This window comes from Diplotaxodon limnothrissa, linkage group LG2, assembly GCF_057381915.1.
Source record: "Diplotaxodon limnothrissa isolate DT_005_m linkage group LG2, D_limnothrissa_male_GT1.1, whole genome shotgun sequence".
Lineage (NCBI taxonomy): Eukaryota > Metazoa > Chordata > Actinopteri > Cichliformes > Cichlidae > Diplotaxodon > Diplotaxodon limnothrissa.
In genome coordinates this window covers 24,818,069-24,843,780 of record NC_140597.1, presented here as the reverse complement: position 1 = coordinate 24,843,780, position 25,712 = coordinate 24,818,069, and the positions used below count along the sequence as shown (strand labels likewise).

General features: G+C 41.7%; 1 protein-coding gene across 4 annotated transcripts in view; it reads right to left on the bottom strand.

Moving 5' to 3' along the window:
- Positions 1-25,712, bottom strand: part of arhgef9a (Cdc42 guanine nucleotide exchange factor (GEF) 9a) — a 43,330-nt gene that overhangs the window by 2,649 nt on the left and 14,969 nt on the right. For 2 of the 4 annotated variants that reach the window (XM_085361573.1, XM_085361581.1), the window contains exons 5-12: positions 14,550-14,729; positions 12,340-12,540; positions 10,168-10,347; positions 9,692-9,924; positions 8,447-8,576; positions 6,513-6,644; positions 4,375-4,618; positions 1,920-1,988 (exon numbers count right to left, since the gene is read on the bottom strand). In XM_085361573.1, the coding sequence (XP_085217699.1) occupies positions 1,920-1,988; positions 4,375-4,618; positions 6,513-6,644; positions 8,447-8,576; positions 9,692-9,924; positions 10,168-10,347; positions 12,340-12,540; positions 14,550-14,729 (1,369 nt within the window). Of the gene's footprint in view, positions 1-1,896; positions 1,989-4,374; positions 4,619-6,512; positions 6,645-8,446; positions 8,577-9,691; positions 9,925-10,167; positions 10,348-12,339; positions 12,541-13,540; positions 13,631-14,549; positions 14,730-25,712 lie in introns of all 4 variants that reach the window. The other 2 variants (XM_085361598.1, XM_085361589.1) reach the window with 2 other exon arrangements.

The window sequence follows — 25,712 nt, the reverse complement described above, 5'->3', positions numbered from 1 at the left end:
TATATTGCCAAAAGTATTCACTCACCCATCCAGATCATTGAACTAAGGTGTTCCAATCACGTTCATGGTCACGGGTGTATAAAATCCAGCACCTAAGCATGCAGACTGCTTCTACAAATATTTGTGAAAGAATGTGTCGCTCTCAGGAGCTTGGTGAATTCCACCGTGGTACCATGATAGGATGCCACCTGTGCAACAAGTCCAATCGTGAAATTTCCCCACTTCTAAATATTCCACAGTTAACTGTTTGTGTTATTATGACAAAGTGGAAGCGAAGTAGTAGGCCACGTAAGATCACAGAGCGGGGTCACTTGATGTTGATGTGGGTAGAAGTCGCCAACTTTCTGCAGAGTCAATCGCTACAGACCTCCAAAGTTCATGTAGCCTTCAGATCAAGATCAGTGCGTAGATTGCTTCATGGAATGGGTTTCCATGGTCGAGCAGCTGATGCGTCACATGCAGTGGTGTAAAGCACACCACCACTGGACTCTAGAGAGCTCGATCAGTTCTCTGGAGAGACAAATCACGCTTCTTGGTCTGGCAATCCGATGGACGAGTCTGGGTTTGGTGGTTGCCAGGAGAACAGTGCATGTCTGACTGCATTGTGCCATGTATAAAGTTTGGTGGGCGTGATATTGTGGTGTGGGGTTGTTTTTCAGGAGTTGGGCTTGAACCCGTAGGAACTCTTAACGTAGTCCAACATGACTGTGCACCAGTGAACAGGCATGAGCGAGTTTGGTGTGGAAGAACTTGACTGGCCTGCACAGAGTCCCGATCTCAACTTGAAAGAACATCTTTGGGATGAATTAGGGTGGAGGCCTTTTTATCCAACCACACAAATGAGCTCCTGGAAAAATGGTCAAAAGTTCCTATAAACACTTCTAAACCTTGTGGAAAGCCCTCCCAGCTGTTAAAGCTGCTAACGTTGGACCGGCATTAAACTCCACGGATTAAGAATGGGATGTCACTCATGTTCATATGCGTGTGAAGACAGACGAGTGAATACTTTTGGCAATATAGTCTATATCCTCAATTGTAAAAAACAGGTTTCAGGATTTTTTGTATAGGGGGACTCAAACTGGATCCGGATTAGGATCACTTTTCCTTCAAAGAGGGATCAATCCTGCTGTTCCCGAATAATTGGATAATAATTCACTATACTACAGTGTGTGCTTTGCTATGTTATGAGTCCTGAAGTTCTTATATTCTATACTTAGCAATGCAAATTAACTTATTAGCCCATGCTGTGCTGTGCGACATGGTTCATGCTATGTAGTCCCTATTCGAATAAACAAATAAATAAAAGGTCTGCATTGAATAAAAATAGACAAAACAGTAGTTGGCTCAGAAACCAAGCAGTTTGTTTAAATCTAAAACAGGGTTTTGAGTGTTTCAGCATTAGAATTACAAGTGATAAAACGTTTTTCGGCACCTTCTGCGAAACATGTGCAGTGGGAAGAGGCCTTTCCTCAGTAAGAGAAGAAAAATTCAAGCTCTGTGCGATATTTTAAATCACTTTCAAGGCAAGCGTGACACAGGACCCACATGTCATGAACACCGGCATCCTCCTTTAAACTCAATACTTCATGCAAACAGCCCTCTGTCTTTTCATTGATGCTTAACAGCTGCTTTACAACTCATATCAGGTCATATCTTCAACGTAGTCTCATGTATAGGCTGACAGACATTTAACTTAAAAGGAGATACATCTGAAGTAATATAGCGAGAACGCGTGAATGCTCATGACTTACAAGGCTAGTCTAGGTCCATCCATAAACAAAGTATGTGTCAAAAAAGGTGTAGAAAGCAAAAAAACAGAGCAGGTAAAGGGAAGAGTAAACAGCGATGAGAAGACAGAGCACACCAGCGAAGAAAAAAAAAAAAAAGGGAAATCACCTGATATCTTCTTGTTGCCTCACCTTTCTGTTTGGTCACTTTTCTCACTGTCATGGCTGCCTGTCGCTTCTGGTACTCAGAGATCTCAAAACCTAAAAGACAACAGCGTTATGTGCTGGAGAGAAGTTTCACACAGGGTCTGCAGATTAAAAAAGTTTTATTTAAATAACTTTAAAATACAGTAAAACTTCTTTAATTTGGAATTCACAGAGCTCCTGAGAGCTAATTTTACTGTATGTGGAAACTAGAGGAAGCATCATTCAGTCCCAGCAATAAACAAAATCCTGTCCAGTCTGAAAAACACTTTGTAGTTTATCACCTTCTGCTACATTTTGATCACAGCCCAGCCAGCCGGAGAAAAAGCCCAATTATCACTTTGGTCTTTCAGATTCAAAATCTATAAACCTCAGAGATAAAAAAAGGTGCATCACCCTGCAGACAGCAATGGCCCTGTAACCATCACAAGAGGCTCATGCTTGTGACAAGAAAACAACACTGATGTCTGCATCTGCTGAACTGTAACGTTACCTACAACCACGCTCCTTTTGGTTGGAAAGAACAGGTCGCACATGAAACTGCTGACAACAAGGTTTGTAGACATTGTGGGCTATGCAGGTCATGATTTCTAGGAAGGGGCGCTGCTGCAATGTTTTCAAAAATTGTTTGATTACCTGCATCTCCATTCAATTCAAGTGAAGGCAGATAGTTCTAAAACTTGTATTTTTAAAACTAGACAACTTGCACTGAAACGATCTAAATGGTTAAATGGCCGAGGAAGAAAAAATGTAACTTTTTGGGTGAACTGTCCCTTTGATGTTAGCTCATGTTTTTTGCAGTGAATTCCAGCAAAGTATTTGCCCCTTTCTTATTTTCTTTCTTATTTTTTTGCATATTTGTCACACTTTCATCTTTCAGATAATCAGGGAAATTTTAATATTAGACAAAAATAACCAGAGTAAATACCAAATGCAGTGTTTAAATGAGCATTTCATCTATTAAGGGAAAAAAGTATCGAAAGCCTACTTGGCCCTGTGTGAAAAAGTAGTTCCCCCTAAACCTAATAATTGACCGTGTGACCCTTGGCAGCAAGAACTGTAATAACGTGCTTGCAATAACTGGTAATGACTCTTTCACATCACTGTGGAGGAATTTTGGCCCATTCTTCTTTGCAAAATTGTTTTAATCCAGCCACAGGGGAGGGTTTCAAGCATGAATGGTCATGCCAAAGCATCTCAATCAGGCTGAAGTGATTAGGCCACTCCACAACCTTAATTTTTGTGTTTTCAGAAGTGGACCTGCTGGTGTGTTTTTGGATCATTGTCCTGGTGCATAGCTTAAGTGCTATTGAGCTTCAAGGCATGAACTGATGGCCAGACATTCTCCTTCAGGATTTTCTGGTAGAGAGAAGAATTTATGGTTTCATCAATTACGGCAGGTCATTCAGGTCCTGAAGCAGCAAAGGTAAATGGCCTGTATTTGTATAGTGCTTTACTAGTCCCTAAGGACCCCAAAGCGCTTTACACATCCAGTCATCCACACACACATTCACACACAGGTGATGGCAGCTACATTGTAGCCACAGCCACCCTGGGGCGCACTGACAGAGGCGAGGCTGCCGGACACTGGCGCCACCGGGCCCTCTGACCATCACCAGTAGGCAACGGGTGAAGTGTCTTGCCCAAGGACACAACAACTTAGACTGTCCGAGCCGGGGCTCGAACCGGCAACCTTCCAATTACAAGGTGAACTCCCAACTCTTGAGCCACGATCGCAAAGCAGCTCCAGACCATCACACTACCACCACCATGTTTGACTGTTGGTACGATGTCCTTGTTAGCTCCTTGCCAGATGCAATGGGGCTCAAACTTTCCAAAAAGTTCCGCTTTTGAAGATATTTCCCAGTTTTATGGATCATCAAGATGGTTTCTGGCAAATGCAACAGAAGATTTTGTGATCTTTTTGGTCAGCAGTGGTTTTCGCCTTGAACATTTTGCCGAGCCTCTTTCTTATTGTTGAATCATGAATGCTGACCTTAACTGAGACGAGTGAGGCCTGCAGTTCTTTTTGATGTTGTTCTGGGTTCTGTTGTGACCTCCTGGATGAGCCGCTAATGCATCCATCCTTGGAGTAATTTTGGTAGGGCAGTCACTCCTGGGAAGGTTCACCACTGTCACCGCTTTCTGAATATTAGTTCTCACCATGGTTCGCTGGAGTCCCAAAGCCTTAGAAATGGCTTTGTAATTACTTTTTCACACAGGGCCAGGTAGACTGGCATAGCTTTTTTCCCTTAATGAATGAAATCACCATTTAAAAACTCGGGATTTACTCAGGTTTTCTTAGTAAAATATTAAAATGTGCTTGACGATCTCATCTATGTAAATGTGATAAATATACAAAAGAATAAACTGAAGTTCCAGCATTTTGTGAACAAAACTAATAGTTTTCAAACAGGGAGGTGTAGAGCGGTGTGTGACTAACCAATTTTCTCATCCTCCTGCACCATCTTCCTCTCCTCGGCGAAGGCCCTGAGCCAGCGGATCTTCTCCTCTGGCTTCTTGGCCAGGAAGATGTGGATCTCCTCGCTGTCTTTGTTGCACAATTTAAAGGCATTCTTCACACTAACGTTGAAGTCTTCGTCACGCCCGTCTATAGTGTCCCGCACCTCGTAGCGATCCATGTCAATGCGGCCCTTATAGTACAGGATGTCCCGGCGTATCAGATCCTGGTGAAGAGCAGATAGATTTTTGTCATTGTGTGTGTGCTGAATCTTAGAGGAGCCGACAAACACGGTATCTCGAGAGTCTGCCTTACGTGACACCTTTCACTCACACGCTGCAGAAAACAGCCCTATTTTTCAGTTCTTTGCCTAATATCACAAAAAAGGACGCATGGCACTAGATTATCAGATACACACTAAAACCAGGCGAATGACTGTAAAATGACACCGCCATGAATCGAATATTTGTATAGCAGGGGTCTCAAACTCATCTAACATCACAGGGTGCATCCAGTGTAATTTCATATTAAATGGGCCACATCAGTGAAGGTGCCTAATAACGCCTGATAACAGTGCCTAGTAACTTTTTAAAAAATGTCCATTTACTAAGCACATGAAGACGTTCAACTATAAATGTAATTCCTGAGCTATCTTAAGATGAAAAAGCTTAATTTTAGCAATATCTTTGTTTTTTCGCATGAAAAGAAAATTTTATTAAATCAGAAATGTTTCAGGACGGCCCATTGGGTTTACACTGTAAAGGAAATAAAGAAATAAAAGAACCTGAAATTTAAAAAATACATCTCATGTGAATTCATAGAAAATATCATATTTTTTTTTACTGTGTAAAACTGAAAATTCTGTTGTAAATTGTGAAAAGGGCTTTTTTTGGTGTATGTCAGGTCATGGAATATGTCCTTTTTAGTAAGAAGAAATTTCAGTTAAAGGTTCAAAATTTATGTTCTGAAATTTCAACTTTCTATCTATTAATTTCTGAGCAACATGATTTTTGAGTACCTGAGCCCAACACACCAGCAGCTATAAAACACATACTGCAAAAGACACAAACACAACTAATGAATGAGTATTGACTGACATTGTTATTGCTTTGCATTTCAGCTCTCCACGTGCGCACACAGCACAATAACTGTAACCCTTCTAACTTTCATCATTTGCAGGAACAAGATGGCCACGTGAAAAATTCTTCGCCGCGACCCCTCCCTCAGGAGGAAACGAACATCCCGTTACGCTGCGAGGTCGACGAAGGTACAAAGAAAGGATCGGGGCGTCTTTTAATAAGCATGCAGAGGCAAATGTGCATCTTTGTGCTGATAAGGAAGAGATGAGAGGAAAAGAAGGCAGGCAACATGTAATGTGCTCCTCACGCATCTCGAGGGCTCTTAGGAGCCGATACATATGTAGCACTGAGGATGCTGGATAAGCAAGAATAAAAACAAAGACTGGAATTTATAATGTAGAATGACTCGGAGCAGATTTTTGTTAGTGGACCAGAACAGCAGGCACACAGAGAGGTCTGAGGACACACCTGAGTTCATTTCTGGTGCCATAGATGTTCAAATGTGACAAGTCAGGGGAGGGCGTGTGTGTGCGTGGAAAGACAATATAACTCCAAGTCTTTGTTTTTTGTTTTGTGTGTGTGTTTGTCTGTGTAGTGATAAAACTATTGTTCCTCTGCTTCCACACGTGTGTGTTCGTGATGTAGTTTTTCAGCCTCTGTGTGTGTTTGTGTCTAAGTGTCTGCCTGCATTTGTGTCTGTATCTCTGTGCGTGTATTGAGTCAATCCAGGCGTGAACATTCGTCTGACAGGCGAGCACAGCCTTGGTGCATTAGAGCCTAAACTACCAAAGCTCCATTTTGTGAAAGGCACTGAGGATTTGAACGCATCTTCAGCGAGGGCTGGTGCGTCTCATGCAGCATTATATAATCTGTTTTCAGGTTGTAAGAATTCACATTGTCTTCAAGCGTCTCTGTCACCAGCCATGTGATCTTGCAACTTCCAAGAACACGAGTGGAGGCTACATTTTAGCTTCCAAGCATGTTTTCACTCAATAAAGTCTTTAAATAAAGGGAAGACGTTGAAGAGAGACACAGCCTTACCTTCTTACAGAGGACCAGCTGGTGATCAAAGAGGAAGAAGACTCGCTGCTGGCTGCGTCCATACGGCTGATAGATCCATGACAACTCCCCAGTGTAGATGAGCTCTGAGCTCCTGTCCAATATATCATCCCCCTAGACATAAACACAACAGTTAAAGAGTTAACGAATGAAAAGAATACTCCTGCTACAGCAAAAATTTATTTACTCATCACCGTTAGTCGCACTCAGCCTGTGGAAACAGTTACATAATATATTTTGTGGTTCACAAAGAAGTCTTGGAAATTAAACCTGATAATGTCATAATCATGTCATCAGGGATAAATCGGAATTATGGAACGTTTTTTACAGGCTGAAACATCTAAATGTCTCTCCAGGTTAGGAAGGGGGAGTGCTTGAAACCAACCAATCTTGAAACCAACTAGTAAATAAAATAAAATCTTATTACAAGCTGCCCAACTTTGCAAAGTGCAGTAGTAAACTGCTGGATTAATCCTTTGGAAATCAGTCAACACACAGTTACGTCCTGCTCTGAAAATCAAGGTGTCTTTTTCAGTTTTTAAACACTCGCTTTCCTGCTGTGTGTGTTTCAATCCTAGCTCATCTGTTTTTTGGTATGTTAGTAAAAAAGCACTCGTTGGCCTACAGGTATTTAAAAAGAGACTAAGACAGTCACATCATTTAAACATAAGATGGCGGTCCAGAGTGTTCAGCTGGCAAAGCAAGTCAAAACAAACTACCTTATTTATGTTATTTACATTACTGCAGTCATTACTTTGAAGGCCAGCGTGAGAGTCTCTGCCTTATTAGTCTCCTCTGCTTTGTGTTTCACCGTGTCTCGACTATGTGTGTAACAATGAAAAAGGAGCAGAGGAAAGATGTTACTCAACTTCAAGTCAAGCCACTACGTTACTGTAAGTACAACTAAAACTTCCCAACAGGAGATCATCTGTCGACTAAAATGCACCAGGATGCCTTGAAGTAGTTATAAAGACATTATTTTGTTTATTATTTCTTTATTATTTAAAAAATTACCGGCACAAGTAAATGTTTAAATTTAAGATTAAATACAAAGGACACATCTGAAATGCAGCAGGAGACTATAACGTAACCTTTGGATTTTATTTTTTGCGTTTTTGCTCATTTTCTTCTGCTTGTTTATGAAAGAGAGAGCATAAATATATTATGATATATTCTTATTGTTATTATTGTATGTTACTGTTTTTGTTGGTGGTAAAATAAAAAGTATGCTCTGAGTAAGTGTGTGTCGCAGTGTGAATTTCTACCATCAGAGTAAATTAATTATTATCAACGAGCAGCACTGTTGCCCCCAGGAAGGCCTGTGCTTGATTCACAGAGTTTCTTGAAAAGAGTCTGCAGATCAAATCATCTGCATTCATTTGTTTCCCTTTCTCAAACAAACACTTTCTCACACACGTCAGTCTCGAGCACGTTAACGGGCAATTTAACCGCTTTAATCTCTCTGTATCGCTGTTCTTAACATTTTTTCTCCAGTTTGACACCTCATAGTTAACACTAAACGTCTGAAAATGCCGCCAAAATATCTCAGTATTTTAAACTCACTCGACCCGAATCTGCCATGAAAAAATTAGAGAAAAGCCCACAGGGAAAAGCAGTGGCAGGGGAGCTTACTGTAGCATATCACAACCATTCAATGTAATTTACATTGCTACTACGGGCTGCTGGCCATGGCTGGATTTCTTTTATTGCCATTTGTGCAAAGACCCTTTCTGGTGGTAAAATGAAAACAAAGGCATAGGTGTTGCTGATGGACCCTTTTCTTTAGTCTGAGATGCTTTGGGTGTAAATGCTGTCTACGCCCCACATTTTAGGAATTAATGGCACCATTTGGGAAAACATAAAAACATAAACATTAAGCTTTTGTTCAGTACAGTACGGTACATTCATACACATACCTCCCAGTCCAGAACCGAGGCTTGCCACTGGGCGATCTTGTCAATATTCTCCAGCCGTCTCTTCCTCTCGTTGATTTGCTGGGTGACGTTCCGCATTACTGCCAGCGCTGCTGCCACGTATCGATAGTCACTATAGACACAGTGCACACATAATTACTCTTGGGTGTTTAAGAGGGTTGTAGCTCTTGGTGGTTGGCCACTCAAAGGCATGTAATGTTGTAGTAGTTAATGATACAGAGTAGCCTATTAAAGAGCGGGGTTATAAACTCAAGTAACAGTAGTAAATCTGCTGGAACACACTCAAAAAAAGGGAAAAAAGACACTGCTATTTAATTTTAATCAGCCACTTTCTCTATTCACAGTTAACTCCGGCTGCGTCTTTGCTAACTGAGCTGGATTTATCCCTCTGGCTTAGATGTGCTGCAGATCCAATCCTCACTTTGGAAGATAATATGTGTGTGTGTGCTTGTGTGACAGAGAGAGTCCTATATCTGGCAGATTCTCCACTGCTCCTAACAGTCAAACACTGCGATCTGGCAGGCCTCGCTGGCAGAGCTGGCACCTGTCCCTCTCTGGCTGAGAACGCGTGGTTTGTGAATGACCTGGAGCTGGCTGAGACATGCTGAATCACTTACACCATGTTTCCGTGGGTTTGCACGCATGAGTTTGCACATCTGGATGCGCACATATGCGTTTAATGCATGAAAGCTCATCAGCAAATGTTTAGATTACATACTCTGCTTCTGTGCTGCAAAAACATAGATTGTTTTGTGTGTGCCAACACCCGAAGAAAATAATCCTCAATTCATATTTAACCTGTTATCTCTCTCTCTACATATATATATATATATGTGTGTATATATATATATATATATATATATATATATATATATATATATATATATATATATATGTGTGTGTGTGTGGAATGGAATACTGTATATATGAACAGTGGAATTTAGTATTTTCAAGACAACTTAGAGTTCGTAATGAGATGTTTTCTTCAAAAAAAAAAAAAGGAAAAAAAAAAAAGAGTACAAAACAACATTTGCTCCAGTTCATGCATGGATAATTACCGCTTCAGTGGTTTAAACCCAACACCTGCAACAGCTGCATTGCAACACAATGCATCTGGAACAAAATGATGCATCAGTAATGACTTCACTTTTAGAAGCAAATGCATTTCTATGAAAGGGCAACAAATGAAACAGCTGAAAAGTTATTCGTGGCCTCGGCGTACTGTACCTGTGCTCCTGTGCGGTGTATTTAAGAAGCTCGGCCAACTGGAGTGGATATTTGCAGATTTTCTGGACGGGCGTGAGCAAGAAGCCATCTATGGCGATGTCAATCATTTGCTGGAGGAGGCGGCAGGCTTCGAAGAAGTGCTGGTACCTGCCATCCCTCATCAGTTTGCTCAGCTCCATACAGGCATCCAAGTGGTTGTTACAGTATTCTGAATAAATCCAGAAACCGTCTTGCTGTAGTGCAAAGGAGTAGAGATGGACATCGTCAGGATAATTAAAAAGAAAAATCATATAAATAGGGGAGTGATTATGGTTTCTAAAACATTAATTTCTTCTTATCTTAGGATGCTGTTAGCTGGTTAATTAGCTCCACAATTTAAATATTATCTCAAGATAACGAGACGAGATAAAAGAAAAATCTATTTTCTTCTTCTTCTTCTTTCATTTTTGGTCGAAGTTTGTCTAAAATATACTCACGTGTTCTAAAAAGCACGGCCCGATTTCAGAGAGGTGCGGCTCCTCTGTGTTGTACTGTTTCTCCAAATCTCTGACAAAACCCATCTGAAAGCGGTAGATGTCCTCGATGTTTCCAAAGATGACCTTCAACTGGTCGTCGTTAAACATGTCCACGCGCTTCCTGCACTGGCGCAAGTAGCCCTGCAAACAACACCGGTTACAGCTACAGTGAGGCTTTGACAGAAGATCCTGTTCAGATGAGCACAAGCATTTTTCAAAATGAGTATCAGGTCTCGAACTGTGCCATGGCTGCTTGTAGTTAATTAAATGCCCTGAAGCTTTGGCACTTTGGGAACAGATCTGATATAAGATAGCCAGACTTCTCCCTGCTGTCATTGTGAAATATGCATGCTAATCCTTTTTGTTTTGTTTCTTAAAGTCAGGCTCAGTTCAAATATGCATAATCACAACAGGGACTTCACATTATTGTATCTGAGAAATGTGACATTTCAACGATCAAGTCATTTACTGGTGATGAATTAAAACATCTGAGAAACATAAAAAACATTACAGGCATCTAATAAATAATTTTTTAAATAACAAAAAAAAAATATCTTAGCATCATTTTGAATTCAGCAGTGCAAAATTTCTTCTTCTTTGTAACTTTTCTAAAACACCGAAGCAACTTACTTTAATGAACTGACCGGCTTTTTAAATCCAGAATATTCTACATCTGTATTTTTGATTGCTTGGTCTGGTTTTTAGCTCTTCAACTTCAGTTTTTATTATTTAAAAGTGAGCTTGTTCAAATCTGTTCCTCAGCTCAGAAAATCCTTTGCCCGTGCATGTCCTTGAATATTTGGAAGATCAAAGTTGCTTACATTAGCAAGACGTGCAGAGGTAAAATCCACGCTTTATTGCAACTATTCTTAAACAAGATGCTTACCTAGATATGATCTGGAATACAAACATGTATAGAGCAGTTTAGGGAAAGATGATTGGAAAATATGTGATGGAAATCGTCTAAGTTCAAAACTGTTTATTCTAGCATAGAGCACTGCTGTGTGCTGTGCATTACGGCCAAACATCTCCACTTTGGTCTTGTCTGTTCAAAGGACATTGTTGCAGAGGTCTTGTTGTTTTTTCAGATGCTTATCAAAACATAAGCATGTTCTTTTTAAAGAGAAGAGGCTTTCTCCTGGCAAAGGTTGCAAACAAGCCATACCTGTTCAGTCTTTCTTTGATTGCACTGTCATGAACTTTAAACATGCTAACTGAGGGCTGCAGAGTCTGAGATGTAGCGTTGGGGTTTTTACGAGCATCACGCAGTCTGATGATGGAGTGAATATGCTGGGACGTGTACTCCTGGGAAGATTGTGGGATTGTGTGAGCACACACCTGAACAGCAAAGTGCCAAAACGTCTTCCTTTAGGTGCTCACACTTGCTGATGATTAATCAGTCAAGTGCCTTTTATCATTAGTGTGGTGGCCAGTAAATAACAGTGATTGTCACTTAGATTAGTGAGTTAGATACCACTGTTTAAAGACCAGACACATGCCAGGGAAAAGCAGGCTGTATGTAGTGTATGTTGTAAAGACATTTAAATCAAATGATGCAGCATATAGAGGCAAAATTGTACTAGCTCCAAATATTTTAGAAATTAAGTTATTAATATATTCAAATGTTACAATGTGTGCACTTTATAGAGGATACATGCCTGTTTATTATTTATTAGACTGAGATTCCTGGCTTGGGAGCATTTTTAAAGAGCTGCAATTCTAATAATATAAAAATGGCCAGGGTTTTGTTTATTTTTATTAGGTGTGAATTTTAGCTTGTCACTTCAGGATGATTCATAATATAATGACAAATTTGGTCTGGACTGCTGGGACCACTGTGTACAGCTGACATATTGCGGTTTTGCATTTAGCTAAAGAAGCATTATTTTTGGCCTGTTTAGCAAACGAGAAAGAAAAAAAATGCCTGGAATAAAAGTGTGAATGTGGGAGTGTTACGAATTTATGCAAGATACTAGATGCGTAGCATCAAAAAGACTGCTGCTTTTTAATTAATTCAGCTTCATACCATATAGTTTATAACCTGCCCTGCTCTTACTTGACATATTAAAGCAAAGCCGGGAACAGCAGTGTATATAGATGTGTGATTTATGAATGTGTGCCGGTGTTTAGTACCTCACAGATGTCCTTGAGGTGTTTGATATAATGTCTCTCTGTGCTCATAATCTCATTTATAACGTTAGCCCTCATCTGGTCTCGGTTTTGGAGGGGTGAGCCCAGACATAAGCAGTCATTGGTTGGATCCAGGTGCCCGTTCTGTACCTCGCTGGTTCCTTCAGCTGGCTCTGCTCCACCGTCTTCCTGGTTCACCCACAGCTGAGGACAAATACATTCATGCACACACAAGAGCCACATGCATTCGAATGAGTAAAGAGCTTTCTTAAAGGTTGGGTGGGGAAAAAAAGGATTAGACAACATATTTATATATAATGATTATTGTTAGTATTAACAAGTAATATTAGCTCTCCTAATGTGTTACCAGTCACACATGAAAGCATACACACCCAAACATCCCACACATAAACACAGCGCTTCATTAAGAGGTCCTCTGGTAGTTTAGACAGTGAGTCGCTCTCCAGCATGTCAAAAAACACACTGCCAAACACTCCAGAGTATAAAAAAGCCTCTCTCAGAGACCGAGCACATATTCTGAGGGCATTTAATGCGTGACTCAAAATCTGCCCCCTACACATATGCATGCATGCGCTCAAATACCACCTCGTGATTTCACCGACACTCACGCACACACATAGAGATCCACATACATCGTGTATTCCACTCTCGCTCGTAGAAAGGGCCAAGTGAGCGTGTTTTCAGATGCCCAGCAGCCAACACCTGATGACACACAGTTTGCCAAGAGAACATCAAAGAACCGACGGGTAGAATGTCAAACACAAGATGAGGAATGTAGCGCCACAGACAAGCAGAGTGACGGGTGGTAGAGCACTGACTGCAGACGAGAACTAGTAGCACAGCATTAAGACTGAGAAATAGTCAGAGTCAATAGTAAATAGAGTACTGAAGAGAATGATCCATAATTGAACTATAAAAAAAAAACATGAGTAATTTTTCCCAAATCCATCTAATTCTACGTGAATACATCTGTACAATTTTTTTTAGAATGGCCCTTTAAGGAGACATTTCACATTAGCTTTACTTTTGACTCATCAGTTCTGCCTCTCTATCGAGCCCGTTGAGGAATGATGTGATAACGTTAATGTTTGGTAATGTCGAGGGCACGTTGCGTGGACAGACTGGAGCGGGCGGGTGGGCGGGCAGGCTGGATGGGTAGATGAAGCTGGGAAAAAAAACGCACCTTTGACGTGGTGTTTTGGAACCGTGGAGTTGCTATGGGGTTGATATAGAAAACCTGTTTTGTTTGGGGCTGAGGAGGGTGGGGTTCCACCTTGGAAAGAGAGAATGACAGAACAGAAAGATACTTTTTGGTTGACAGTCAGTCAGCCTGTCTGCCCTGCCCTCTCAGGAGTGAATATGGAAGGGTGGACAGGTGGGAATGACCATGGAAAGTGTCTGGGTGGGTGCTCTGCTGTGGGATCCCTTCAACTGCAGCAAAGATGCTAATTCTTCCTTCCTTCATAAAGACACTAAACCATATCAGGAATGTTCAACGATATATTCTACTTTGCATCATAAATTGTGTCTAATTAAAATATTTTTTATTATTATATGCCTTGGACTAAGACTTTAGGCGAGAAGCCTTCTGCTTTCATCCAAAGAAATTTCAAAAACATATCGCAGAGTTAAACTATGAATATACATCTTCCTGTACAGTCACGCTTCACCATTCCAAGAGAAGTGCAATTACAGAAAGCAGAAGTAAAAGTAGTAGGGAAAGGCATTCAGCGGCAGCGTGCAGTTTTTGGATTCAGCTGAACTAAGACATGGGTGCTATTACATAATCATGATGTAATGCGAGGATGTTGTAAATTTAATTGGATTTCAAGGATAGAAGTTGAAGGTGATGCTACGCTAAAAAAAAAAAGAAAAGGGGGCTCATCAGCATCTTTGTTTTCTTGTCCCTGAACATCCGATAAAGGCACCTAGCTAGCTGTTTTCTCCTCTCTTCAGTGTTATGTATTATTAAAATAAAGCAGCACTTAACAGTGGAACTGTGGAAGAAGCATATTAATGTGTGTGCTTTGTGAAAGTGTGTTTGTGTAAGGCGGAATAATTGTGCATGTGTACCTTCCAGTATGTTTATTTATCAGCTCGGGTGCATATGTTCATGTGCCTCCATTTGTGTACGTGTGTGGGTGTCTGTTGTGTCTGTGGTCGCTGGCCAGCCATGGCTGCAGCTAACTCACCCGTACAAAGCTGGCAGGGAACCATCCTTCCTCCTCATCAATCTGGCCCCACCACCAGTCCTTGTTGGAGGCGTCCAGCACCTTGATGACGTCACCGGCCTTAAACGCCAACTCCCGGTCCGCCATGGTCACATGGTCCCATACCGCCTCAGCGTTGACGATTGAACCTCCACTTATCAACTGTAGGAATTGGAAGGAGAGACAAGAAATACCTTATGTATTATTCTGATCACGTGAAGCTGTGAAGCAGGAGTAAACACTAAACATTGATCAACAGAACACAATCCAACGTGATCCAAAACGGTAAATGAATCAAATCTGAAACTGAATGCAGTACAGTAATATGCCAGATTTTGGCTCCAGTATGTGTGAGTCCTTGTTGTTAAACCCACTCAGATTTCTAATGGAGTTAAACATAGGCCCTCAAAGCCAGGGCCCGCTAGCAGCTCGGGGACTGCACAGCAAATAGAACGGCACAATAGCCAACACAGATCATAGAACAACACAACAATAAAACAACGATACAAAAAAGGCAGAGCCGTTAGTGGGGAAAACATTCTGTGTTCAGTGGCACAGCACCAGTCTCCACACAGGGACGGTAATTGGCCCATTATGACATTAGAATAATTACATGTGTTAATGTAATATAAATGCTAAGGAGCAAACAAATGTGAAGGGATAATCTCCTTTCCTTCATGCTGTCACTGGGGCTTGTTATTTTATCTGCAGCAGTCTTCTACCAAACATGAAAGGATGACTCATCAAATCTTTTCTATTGACTTTAAAATCATGAATAAATAATGTGGACATTATGCGACACTAAAAATAAAGATTGAATTTGTGCAACGTACATGAGCAAAGTTATTTGATGTGCATCAATTAGAGATTGTAAGGTGATCAGTAGTCTTTAAGGGGAACCGGAGAAGCTAAAGGTTGTTCTCATTAAAAGACATGTTCTTTAGTGCCTGAAATCATCAATCTAAAGCGTCACCATCTGTCGCACTGATCACTTAGCTCTGTTACCTTGTGAAGCACAACCCCATGCATGCGTGCAGCCCCACGTTTTTACTCTGTATGCATGAAACCTGTGTATGCATCCGTGGAACAAATCCAACTGTTTGTCCCAATTGTTCTCTCCACAGTAGTGTTCATCAGCATTCTCCAGTCCGGAGCTTAACCACGCATCCAGTCCCTGGGGCTGTGGGCAGAGCAGCCAGCGCTAACCAACCCTGACAAGGGATGCTGTGGCTCTAGGTAAGGACTTATCAAAGGCCTGCAGAAATAGCTGTCACAGGGATGGCTACAAAATTAGTTCCTTACTTCTCTTAAGGCCTTTGCATAATCCTATTGAGCTACTTTCATTTTATACGTTTAGCTAATTGTTTTTTTTCTCTTTAATTATCTAAGATTATTTTGTCTATTGTAAAAGACAAAAATGACCCTCCTACCTCTACCTCAGTCTAGCACAAAATTGCTTTTCTACCTTCCTGCCGATGCAGTGAGTTTGCAGTGTGTCTATAAGAAACAACACAGTGTGTGCATGTGTCAAACTCAGAAGCTACATGGGCCCTCCAACCTGTAGACAAGACCACCACCCTGATGGATTACTGAGACAGCTACAGGGGCTATAAGCCAATCAGGGCAGAGAAGTGAATACAGGGAGGGACGGACTTCCATGCCTGGAAGTGAAAGAACAGCCGTCGTCATGGTGACAGATGAGGATGCTTCACTGATATTGACAAGATGATGGGATGAGGCAAGGACATTTCAGGGTGCACCACAATATTTCCACATTTAGGCGCGTGTGAGAGAGTAGTCACACACAAAGAGTGACCACCGAATAACTGCAGTGTCACTCAGCTATTAAATATTAAAATCAATCACAAACTGCAATTTCAAATTAAATCTAAAAATGCAAAGGAAAACAGCACGGGCCTCTGCAGACAGTTCGGAGATCAAAGATGTTTAGCCAGGCATCACTTTGGACAGGTAGCTGGGGTAACAATAGCTGTAGCCTATATCTCAAAGCGCTCCACTTCAGGAAGAGAGGAGGGTTACCGCAAAAACATGTGTCACGCTGCCATGGAAACAGGATCAATAAGTAGTGCTCAAAAACATTAAAAAATCATTGCTGGTTCAGGAAAGGGAATTTAAATGATCTATTAGGGAAAAAACACCTGAAGGAATAACTAGTGGAAGCCAAATCAGCTCCACTTGACTTACACCATAAAAAGAAGCCCATAGAAGAGATGAGCCTTGGCACTGAGGTCAGCCTTGCTTCTTGCCCTCCCACCCCCTCGTCGTCCCTCCAGCACCACTCCATTTTCAGCCCCATTCACTACAAGTGCAATCTCTCTTGTCCCCATCAATCTGCTGTAATACGGGCAACAGACAGAAAGAGCAAAGGAAAGAGGGATGGAGATCCATTCACAGTGTTCCTCCCTCCTCAGTTCTTTCCGTTTATCCCTCCATCTCTCTAATGAGATCAGTACTGCCCTCTCCAATATATTGCATCCTTTTTTCCCTCTACATGTCTGAATAAATTAAAAGCATTACATAATCAATCTTCCCCCGTTCCCGCCTAAGCACGGCCCCATACCTAGCTGGATAATACAGTAAACACACAGAGCCAAGCACAGAGAGGGCTTGCTCATCATACTCATCATTACATGTGTGTCTATCAGCTGTCATGACCTATGTCATCATTATGGGCACACTGCAGTTCCTACATGAAAGATCAGAGGGCTAAGCAGATATCTCTGAACTGCAAAACCCATATTTGGGTCAATGCAAATGAATGCAGAGGAATCTTTCCCTTTATATAGGCATTTGTGACAGGGCTTTCTGTTACATGTCAGAGCACAGACATGGAGCCTGACACGGAAATGTGTATGAATAGAAAGCAGATTCACTTGCTTATATCATCTTTGCAGCGCAACACATCAGCATTCACTGCACTGGCAAAGCCACTGCATTCCAACATCCTCCTCTGTATCCAACCTTAGCACAGCTGCACCAAAGTACCAATAGCATCCCTGAACAAGCACGCATACACACACACACATACGCCTTTAGCCAACCTTACCATGTTTGTGGCATGTAACTGTTCGGAGAGTGTATGCATGGAGAAGTCCGGTTCATACGATCATGATAATCGAACTCCTGTTTTGGAATAGGTGATGGTCCTCCGCGAGAGCCTGAGCCGTAAAGTAACAAGGTAGTGTATTCCAATGCACCGAGTGAGTCTCGCGGTCCGTCCTCCCTGTGTCTGCCAACCCTGTTATGTAATACACTTATACCCCGAGTCTGGGAGCCAATCAAAGATGCTCTGCTTAAAACCGGTGAGAAATGCACACACATCCTCACACACGCCGCTGTCCCACTCGCGCACACCATCTGCACATTGACACTTCTGACTGCACAGCATTTAACAGAACTCTATTAGAAGGCACCTGCCCTGGTGGAATTACAAACGTGTGAATGCTCGGGATGTGCGCAGGATGCAGACTGAAAAGGCACAGCACATAACACCCACTCGAGACTACCTCTCACCCACATCACTTAACATGCTCGCATACTTACATGTGAGCAACACATCTGTAATTAGCACTCCGTTTGTTGGCCATGTGACCCATAACCACTGCGGTGCACGTTACGATCTTGTGACGTTGCGACGATTTGCATGCTTACAGTCCTGCGAGGGTCTCCGAAAGGGGGATGCTGTTTATGCGTTTGTACCAGCCACAGAGATGAAAACACCAGCCCTCATGCAACAGCATGTGATGGAGGTATCTGTGTTCATAATACACATCTCACAGCACCTGCAGTCCAACATTTATCACTTAACTGCACACGCACAGAAAACACACAGCACTTAGCAGTGAGTGTGAGGAAGCACATACAGTATCTTCAGAAAACCTGGTGAGTCTAACATCCCTATTAATAGGACTGTCATGGACAGCTCTGGGATAGGGCTTTCAGAATATCTATTTCAGACGTTCATTCAACATTCATGACACCTGCCTCCAATCCTTTATTAGACTATGGCGATGCACTTGGAAGGGAATGGAAGGAAAAAGACTTTTTTTTTTGTCATCTCCAGCTGACAAGCCTTTTCACTTGGACTGCATTGCATCTGAAAGAAATATATAATGATGCATTTTTTATTAGTCACCATTTAGTGCCTGGGTGACATAACGTGTGGGCTTCAGAAACAGGTGCTACAAGTGCAAGAGAGAAAACAGGGCACAATATGGGGTGGGGGCTGTGAAATGGGAGCTCAGTTTAGCTGAATCTAAAATGGGGGAAACCTGGAGTGATGAGGCCCTGCTTTATTAGGCCTACCCTGCCATGCTGTTGGTTACTGTTCAGCTGAGACTACAATGATGCTCTAGAGTGTGTGATCAGCAGCACAAACCTCTCACTTGCACCGCTATTTGCTACAAATATCACACTGACTTGTGGGGAGATATCACAGCACAGCTATTAGCTGCCATATTGTGGATGAGGCTACAGTGGATCACAAAAGGGAGGAAAAAAAACAAGTCCTTATGCAGCAGTAGGACGTTGTTAGAATAATTTTTAAAAAACACCGTCACATTCATTTCCCATCTAAAAGTCATATTATTATAGAATAAAATTCATCAATGCGCATAATCCACAATATTCAACATGGAGGAGAGGGGAAGATCGACGTGGGGTTGGGGAAGGTGGGTTGGAGAGGAGATGTTTATACTATTATGCGGGGAAAATGAATTTCCAGTCACCACAGAAAAAGGTAAGCGCATCACAGATCTGTATCCGCACAACTACGACCACCACCAGACAACACTAGCTATCACAAACGGGGGGGAGGAGGACACAAAACATAACGAAGGATTGGAAGGAGGGAGAGGGTGGGGGGTGGTGGTAGGGTGGTGGGAAGAAACAGAAATACATTATGTTGTACCAACGTCATTCATTTCAACGCGTAGCCGTGATGGAGCGCCGGGTGTCCCCGCTCTCGACCAACGCGCACTGCTGTTCTCTCCTCTCCTGTGTGAAAGTGCGCTGCGCTGCGAACCGGGCCCCAAGCGCAGATCCATTTAACGAGTACCGAGGATGAACATCAACAGCACGTTCACAAGCACCAGAACCGCGATCACCGTAAACACCGCGCAAGTCTGGACGTCCAAGGCCATGGCGCAGCGCTGCGGGCCGATGCTGAGCTGTGCTCTCAGTTACGGGCGGTATTCAGCTCTCCACACTTAGACACGCAGCCTCAAAGCAACCAGAAATCCTCCATTACAGTTAGGCAAGAAATGACGAAAAGATGCCCCTACTTCTCTCCACACAGCGCGATGCGATTCATAAAGATAACGGGAAGAGATGCATCATCCTCACCATCATCATCGTCATCAGTCTGCACCGCGATTTCTCCCCGCTAGTCAACACCTGCCGGTGTTTCGCCTCTTCCCTCAACCCGACCGTCTCTCAGGCCAATAGATTCTCAGAGCACACAAGAGGGAGGCTGTGCGCAGGCTGTTCGCAGCTGCTGAGCTGCCTTCCGGTGAGTGGGGGACCAGGGAGAACGGCTGTGAGCCTGAGAGGCGGTCCTGTGTTAATAGTGATCAGCTCTCTGCCGCTAGACTACCGGCGTCAGCCATCACCTACAGCCGGGGGAGGGGCACAGCCAGCCCCTCGCTGACTACATCGACCACTGAGACCAGAATCATAACCTCATTCATCTCCCACCCCATCTAAAAATATCGTGGTGGTGCCGTGGTGATTTATCATTTACCATTAACAACCCCGGCATGAAGGAGAATAAATGTCAGAGTAATGGATGCATGTTCCTCAAAGTGATCACCATCTTATAATTTTATTGGCATAATGTCTGCCAATTTATCAGTGGCAGCAGATTCATCGACAGGAGCTGGTTTGATATTCAAATACATGCACTTTCTGCATTACCACTGGTGCACCGGGCGCACCTCACTGATGCAAGAAGACCGTTTAAAGGTGCCATCTCTCGGACATGCAACGGTTTCTCGGGGATCAAAGGTGTCCAATTCAGTCCTGCTGGAGTGGATGAACCTCAAGAGATGAACCTCAAGTTTTAAGTTCTAAGTTCGTGTGAAGACCGGTCCAGCGTGCACTTAACTGGAGAACTTGGACTAGATGTACTCTGTGGAGCTAACCTTAAAAGTTATTTCTTTCATTTGCAGTGCAACCTTTTTTGCATATGCAGTTCAAAGTCCAAGCCACATCTATGCTACAATAATTCTGCCTGATGCAGACTTACCTTTGCTCTAGTATCTAATAAAGTGCTCCAAAAACAAAGGAAGTGCATCCATAAAGAAAGAGTTCCTTACATAAAAGGACACTGACACTACTCTCTATAGAGGGCAGAGATAAAATTAAGACCACCATTTCCTTGCAATTATTTTTTTTTCAATTTCTGTACAGTTTTAATATTACCTGTTGCTGTTGTTGCTTTTTTAAAATGGAAGATGCCTCCACAAATGTAGTATTAATCAATTAAGTTGCAACAAAGTAAATTTTTTTCCACTAAACTAGATTTTTTCTGAATGACTTTATTGTTACATCATACACGTTTAACCATGTACAAGTCTTCAGTAGTCTCACTATTTCTATGGGGTTTGTCACGTCTCTTGGGTGGACCCTTGCACTCCTCACTGGTGGCAAATTTCTCACAGGATATCTGCCCCCATGAACAGATATCCTGTTCATGGGGGCCCAGGATTTAGAGTGGGTTGCATAGTTTTCAGAAGATTGGTGAGTCAATCCCCAGCTCCTGGATCTATATGCTGAAGTGACCGTGGGCAAGAAACCGAACCCCAAGAATCCCCTGATGTGTGTTAGCATTGAAAATGTATCTGTGGATGCAGCCTGCAGTGTAAAAAGTGCTTTGAGGGGAAAAAAGGGGAAAACTGGTACTACATGAACGTTAATGAACATGCTGTATGTGTCATTGCCATCATTTTATTTTACTTGAAAAGAAGAAGCTCTTAGGTGCTTAGGTTTCTAAGTTATAAATTTGACTTCATAGAAATTTTAAATCAAGAGAAATACCTGTGAAATGTATCCAGTGGTTGAAATTGTGTAATAAATCAGTTTCCTTAGATAGAAGTGATGGGTCAGTTGGAAAACTTTGAAACTTCAAGCAGCTAATGGGATTTATAAAACTAATGGCTCCAGAGGGACAAACGTGTAAATTTCAGCACTGGTATCCACTTTTGAAAAATTATTTCAGTTGCCTGCTGCAATAAAAAGGCTGAAACTGATCTCACGGAGGAAATGTCAGTTCCAAGCGGTGCCTAATTAAAAGAAATCACCCATTGGACGTTTTTACATTTTAATATCTTAGACATCAAATGATTGGGTATTTGATGTGCTTTGTTTGACAATGATCTATGCAAACATGGATTTATGGACATGATATGTCAAACCTGACAGTGCTGGTAGACCTCAGACCCCCAGCTAGAGTTGCGAAAAACTAAACAATATACATCACTTGTAAAAGAACCAGATCATAGTAACTGTTTCCCAAAAATAAAGGATATTTTAAAAAACAACAACTGTAATTATACCCCAAAGTGTATTTTAAAGGCCATAATGGGCCATGTGACATCATCATAGTCTTAAATTATGTTTCTGTAGTAGTAATAACTGAAGGTGCAGGCACTAGAAAGGGAGATCACAAATCTCCCGCCCACACTGGCTCAGCGGCTCCCTGTAAATCACTTCTCCTTCGATCCCCTCCCCTCGACACCAAATGTGCTTAGATGCCACAACTGCATGTCGTTTCTCTGTCTTCTCTCTCCTCTTGTTTGCGTGTTGTCCTGTTTGTTACTTGTGATCTCTGTGCTTTTCTTTTTGCCCCCCCAACCGCTCGTGGCAGATGGCCTCCCTCCCTGATCCTGGTTCTGCTGGAGTTATTTCTCTCCACTGTTGCCAAATGCCTGCTCATTTCTCGTTTCTGTCATTTTTGTAGCTTACACTGTAAAGTACCTTGAGATGATTACTGTTGTGATTCGGTGAAGCATAAGTAACAAAACTCAAGAACAACTTTCTGACTCTACGGTCACTGGGAAATGAGGAGGATTTCAACAGCAGCCCACTGTAGAAATAAAGTATTTAAAAGTCAGTAGCAATATATTCTAAACTGTCACATTTGCAACAGAAATATGTGAAACACAGACTGCTGTTACTGCTAGCTTAGTTAGCGTTTTACACCCATGGCCAACATAAACAAGTGCAGCTGTGGTTTGATATCTTTTAGTGTGACTGGAGCATTTTGAGCATATTGATTGAATGGTTGAAAAGGAGGCTGTGCTTGTGGGGTTGTTCTGTTAAGTTTCTGCGGATCAAAATCAACTCTAACTGCTAGAAGTTTGTGCAGGAAACAGGTGAAGTCCTCTGAAAAAGAGAGAGGAACAACTACTACAACTACAGAGCAGCCTTTCAGACCTAAAGGAGACTAGTGTCTGGTGTGCAGTGCAATGTTTTTCAGTGTTGAGTTGTTTTAAGTTTATCGAAAGTGACAGGACAAAATGGCCCAAGTTCCGATCTGATGCACGTGTTTGCCATTGGCATGCACATAATTTTGGCCTTCATGTTCACAGTGATACCTTAGATGAACATGAGCACATCCCAGCCTGCGGGATTGTTGGCAGATTATGAGTGGAGCACAACGTGATTGTGAATAAATTAACATAGGAGAATCACTTCAGTTCCATCTCCCTAGTCAACCATCCTACACACGGATACACACTCCCTTTCCAAACTACACTCTAACTTCACATTGAGCTGTGAGCTTTGGAATGAATCAAAAGACCTCAGAATAATTTTAAGAGAATAACACCAAAGGAGTGCAATATATCAGTATTTTTAAAGCCATAAATAATTTCCAGGGCACTTTCTGCACATACATGCTGATAAAAGCAATGGCTCCTGAAAGCTTGGCTTTCAGAGAACCATACAAGGCATCACAGCTGAGATATGACAACCGTCCTCAAACAAGCTTTTTCCCCCCCTTCTCTCTGCTTGTGTGTGTGCAACACAGAGTGAGGAGATTACATAAGCCTACCCTACCTCTGTGGGCTCCCTCTCCAATCTCCCTGACATTTAGACAACAAAGGTCACATCTGAAAGTCTAAATCTGCACAGACACCAATGCTAATATACTCATACATATACAGAAGAAAAAAAAAGATGGTATAAACGGCAGAATATTTCCCACTGGCAGAGAATTACGTTAAATGAGTCTGAAATTACACTTAGTGAATGTGCATTACTTAGGGAACGAGCACAGACGCAGCTCAGTCGTATGACTTGCACCAATTTCAGGACTGTCAACCACTAAACCAAACTGACAGTCAATTTAGTGACATCACTCTTCATCCTCTCATGTGAAAATGACCCTGAACCGCTTTCACAGAAGCAGCTGCTGGCTCCCCACTTCACTGGGACATGTTTTACCCATGAGAGAACAGCTCACACAAACAAAGGTCTATTTTACTAATCTACAAATAACTGCCTTTCATATTTACCCGAGTAACAATTAGGAAGTTCTGGGATTCTGCCTACAGACATTAAAAACCAAACCAGATCAGTATTTATCCGATCCTACTCCGAAGGTGATCTTATCGTGCACCTCTGGACTTTCTCCAGGACTGCTGCTATATTTAGATCCCATCACGACTACCTGCACTGCACGGTTTGCAATTTTACAGTGAACCTCAAATTTGCATCTAAGGTTAGAAGCAAAACCAGGACCATGGTTATAGTTTTTATGAAGTATTCACAGGGTTGTACAGTATTAATTCGTTCTAGAGGGTCAGACTGCAGCATCTGAGGGAGACAATAGTCTTTCTGTGCACTGAAAACATAGGTTACTTAAGCCACACTAACACAATTCAGGGTTCAAATTCAAGTTGAAATGTTGCTGTTTTCACATACTCGGGAAGATCCACTGTGCATACCAATGACACAAGTGCAAGGGGACAGAGCAGAGTGATCTAAAAATAGCATCTATGTGGAAAGCAGTCCAAAGGGCAATCAGAAGATGACCTTGAAGGAGAGATGAGTGAAATTTATAAAAGGTAAATTGTGGGAATTCTTTTTTTTAATGGGTGAAATCCAGCCTCAGTAGGTCTGAATATAACTACTGATTCATTTGTATATCGAGTTGTGAAAAAGAAAGTGCACCCTTTTTCTATTCTATGGGTTTATTGACAAGAAAAAAAAAACATTGTCTAGACCTCAGCAGATCTTAATATGAGATCAATAATAATGTTTAATATTTAGTATTTACAGTTATATTCCCATATATCATCGTGATGTTGTTTACTCTATTGCTCTCGTTTTCTTCTGCTTGTTTTCTTTTTTCATTCTCAACAGGTGAAATTAAAAAAGTATCTACTGTTATCTATTGTTAGCTAGTTTATTGTGATGGTGTTGTTTTTATTATGTTGCTCTTTGTTGTTTGTTTTTGTTTTCCTTCTGGTTTTTTATCTCCATACGGTTGATCCAGGTGTTTTGTTTGTTTTTTTCTTTTTTTTTTCTTCCCCCCTTTCTCACCATCTCTTCTCCCCTCTATTTTTCTTTCTCTCCCTCTCTTTCTTTCATTCTTTCTCCCTGTCCTATCCCCCAGTCATGTCTGTCCTGTCTTTAAAAAACGAAAATAAAATAAATACATAATTATAATAAAGGTCAATCAAATGGACCAATATGGCAAGGCCATGATGATCCACTTGGTAAAGTAAATCCACTTGGCATCTTTCTTGGCCTTCAGACAACAATTCTGATGGCTAAAGATCCAAACGGGACAGGCAAAAAAAAAAAAAAAAAAAAAAAAATGAGTTCAATACAACCTTATAACATGATGTTCATGTTCACAGTGACTTTGTACTCTCTGAAGATATTATTACTGTAAAATGTTTTTTCTGCTTACTGTGTTTTAATAAAAAAAAAAAAAATTAAAAGTCAAAACTAAGCACCAAAGGAAGAAGATTCCAATGGTGACAAGTTTTTGTAAAATATTGTGTTATGTTGCTAACGAGTCCCAAACTATGTCCATGACACACTGTTGACAATCCATTTGCATGCAAGTGATCAAGTTGTAACAGCATGTAGAAAGCGTCATTCACACAGACTCAT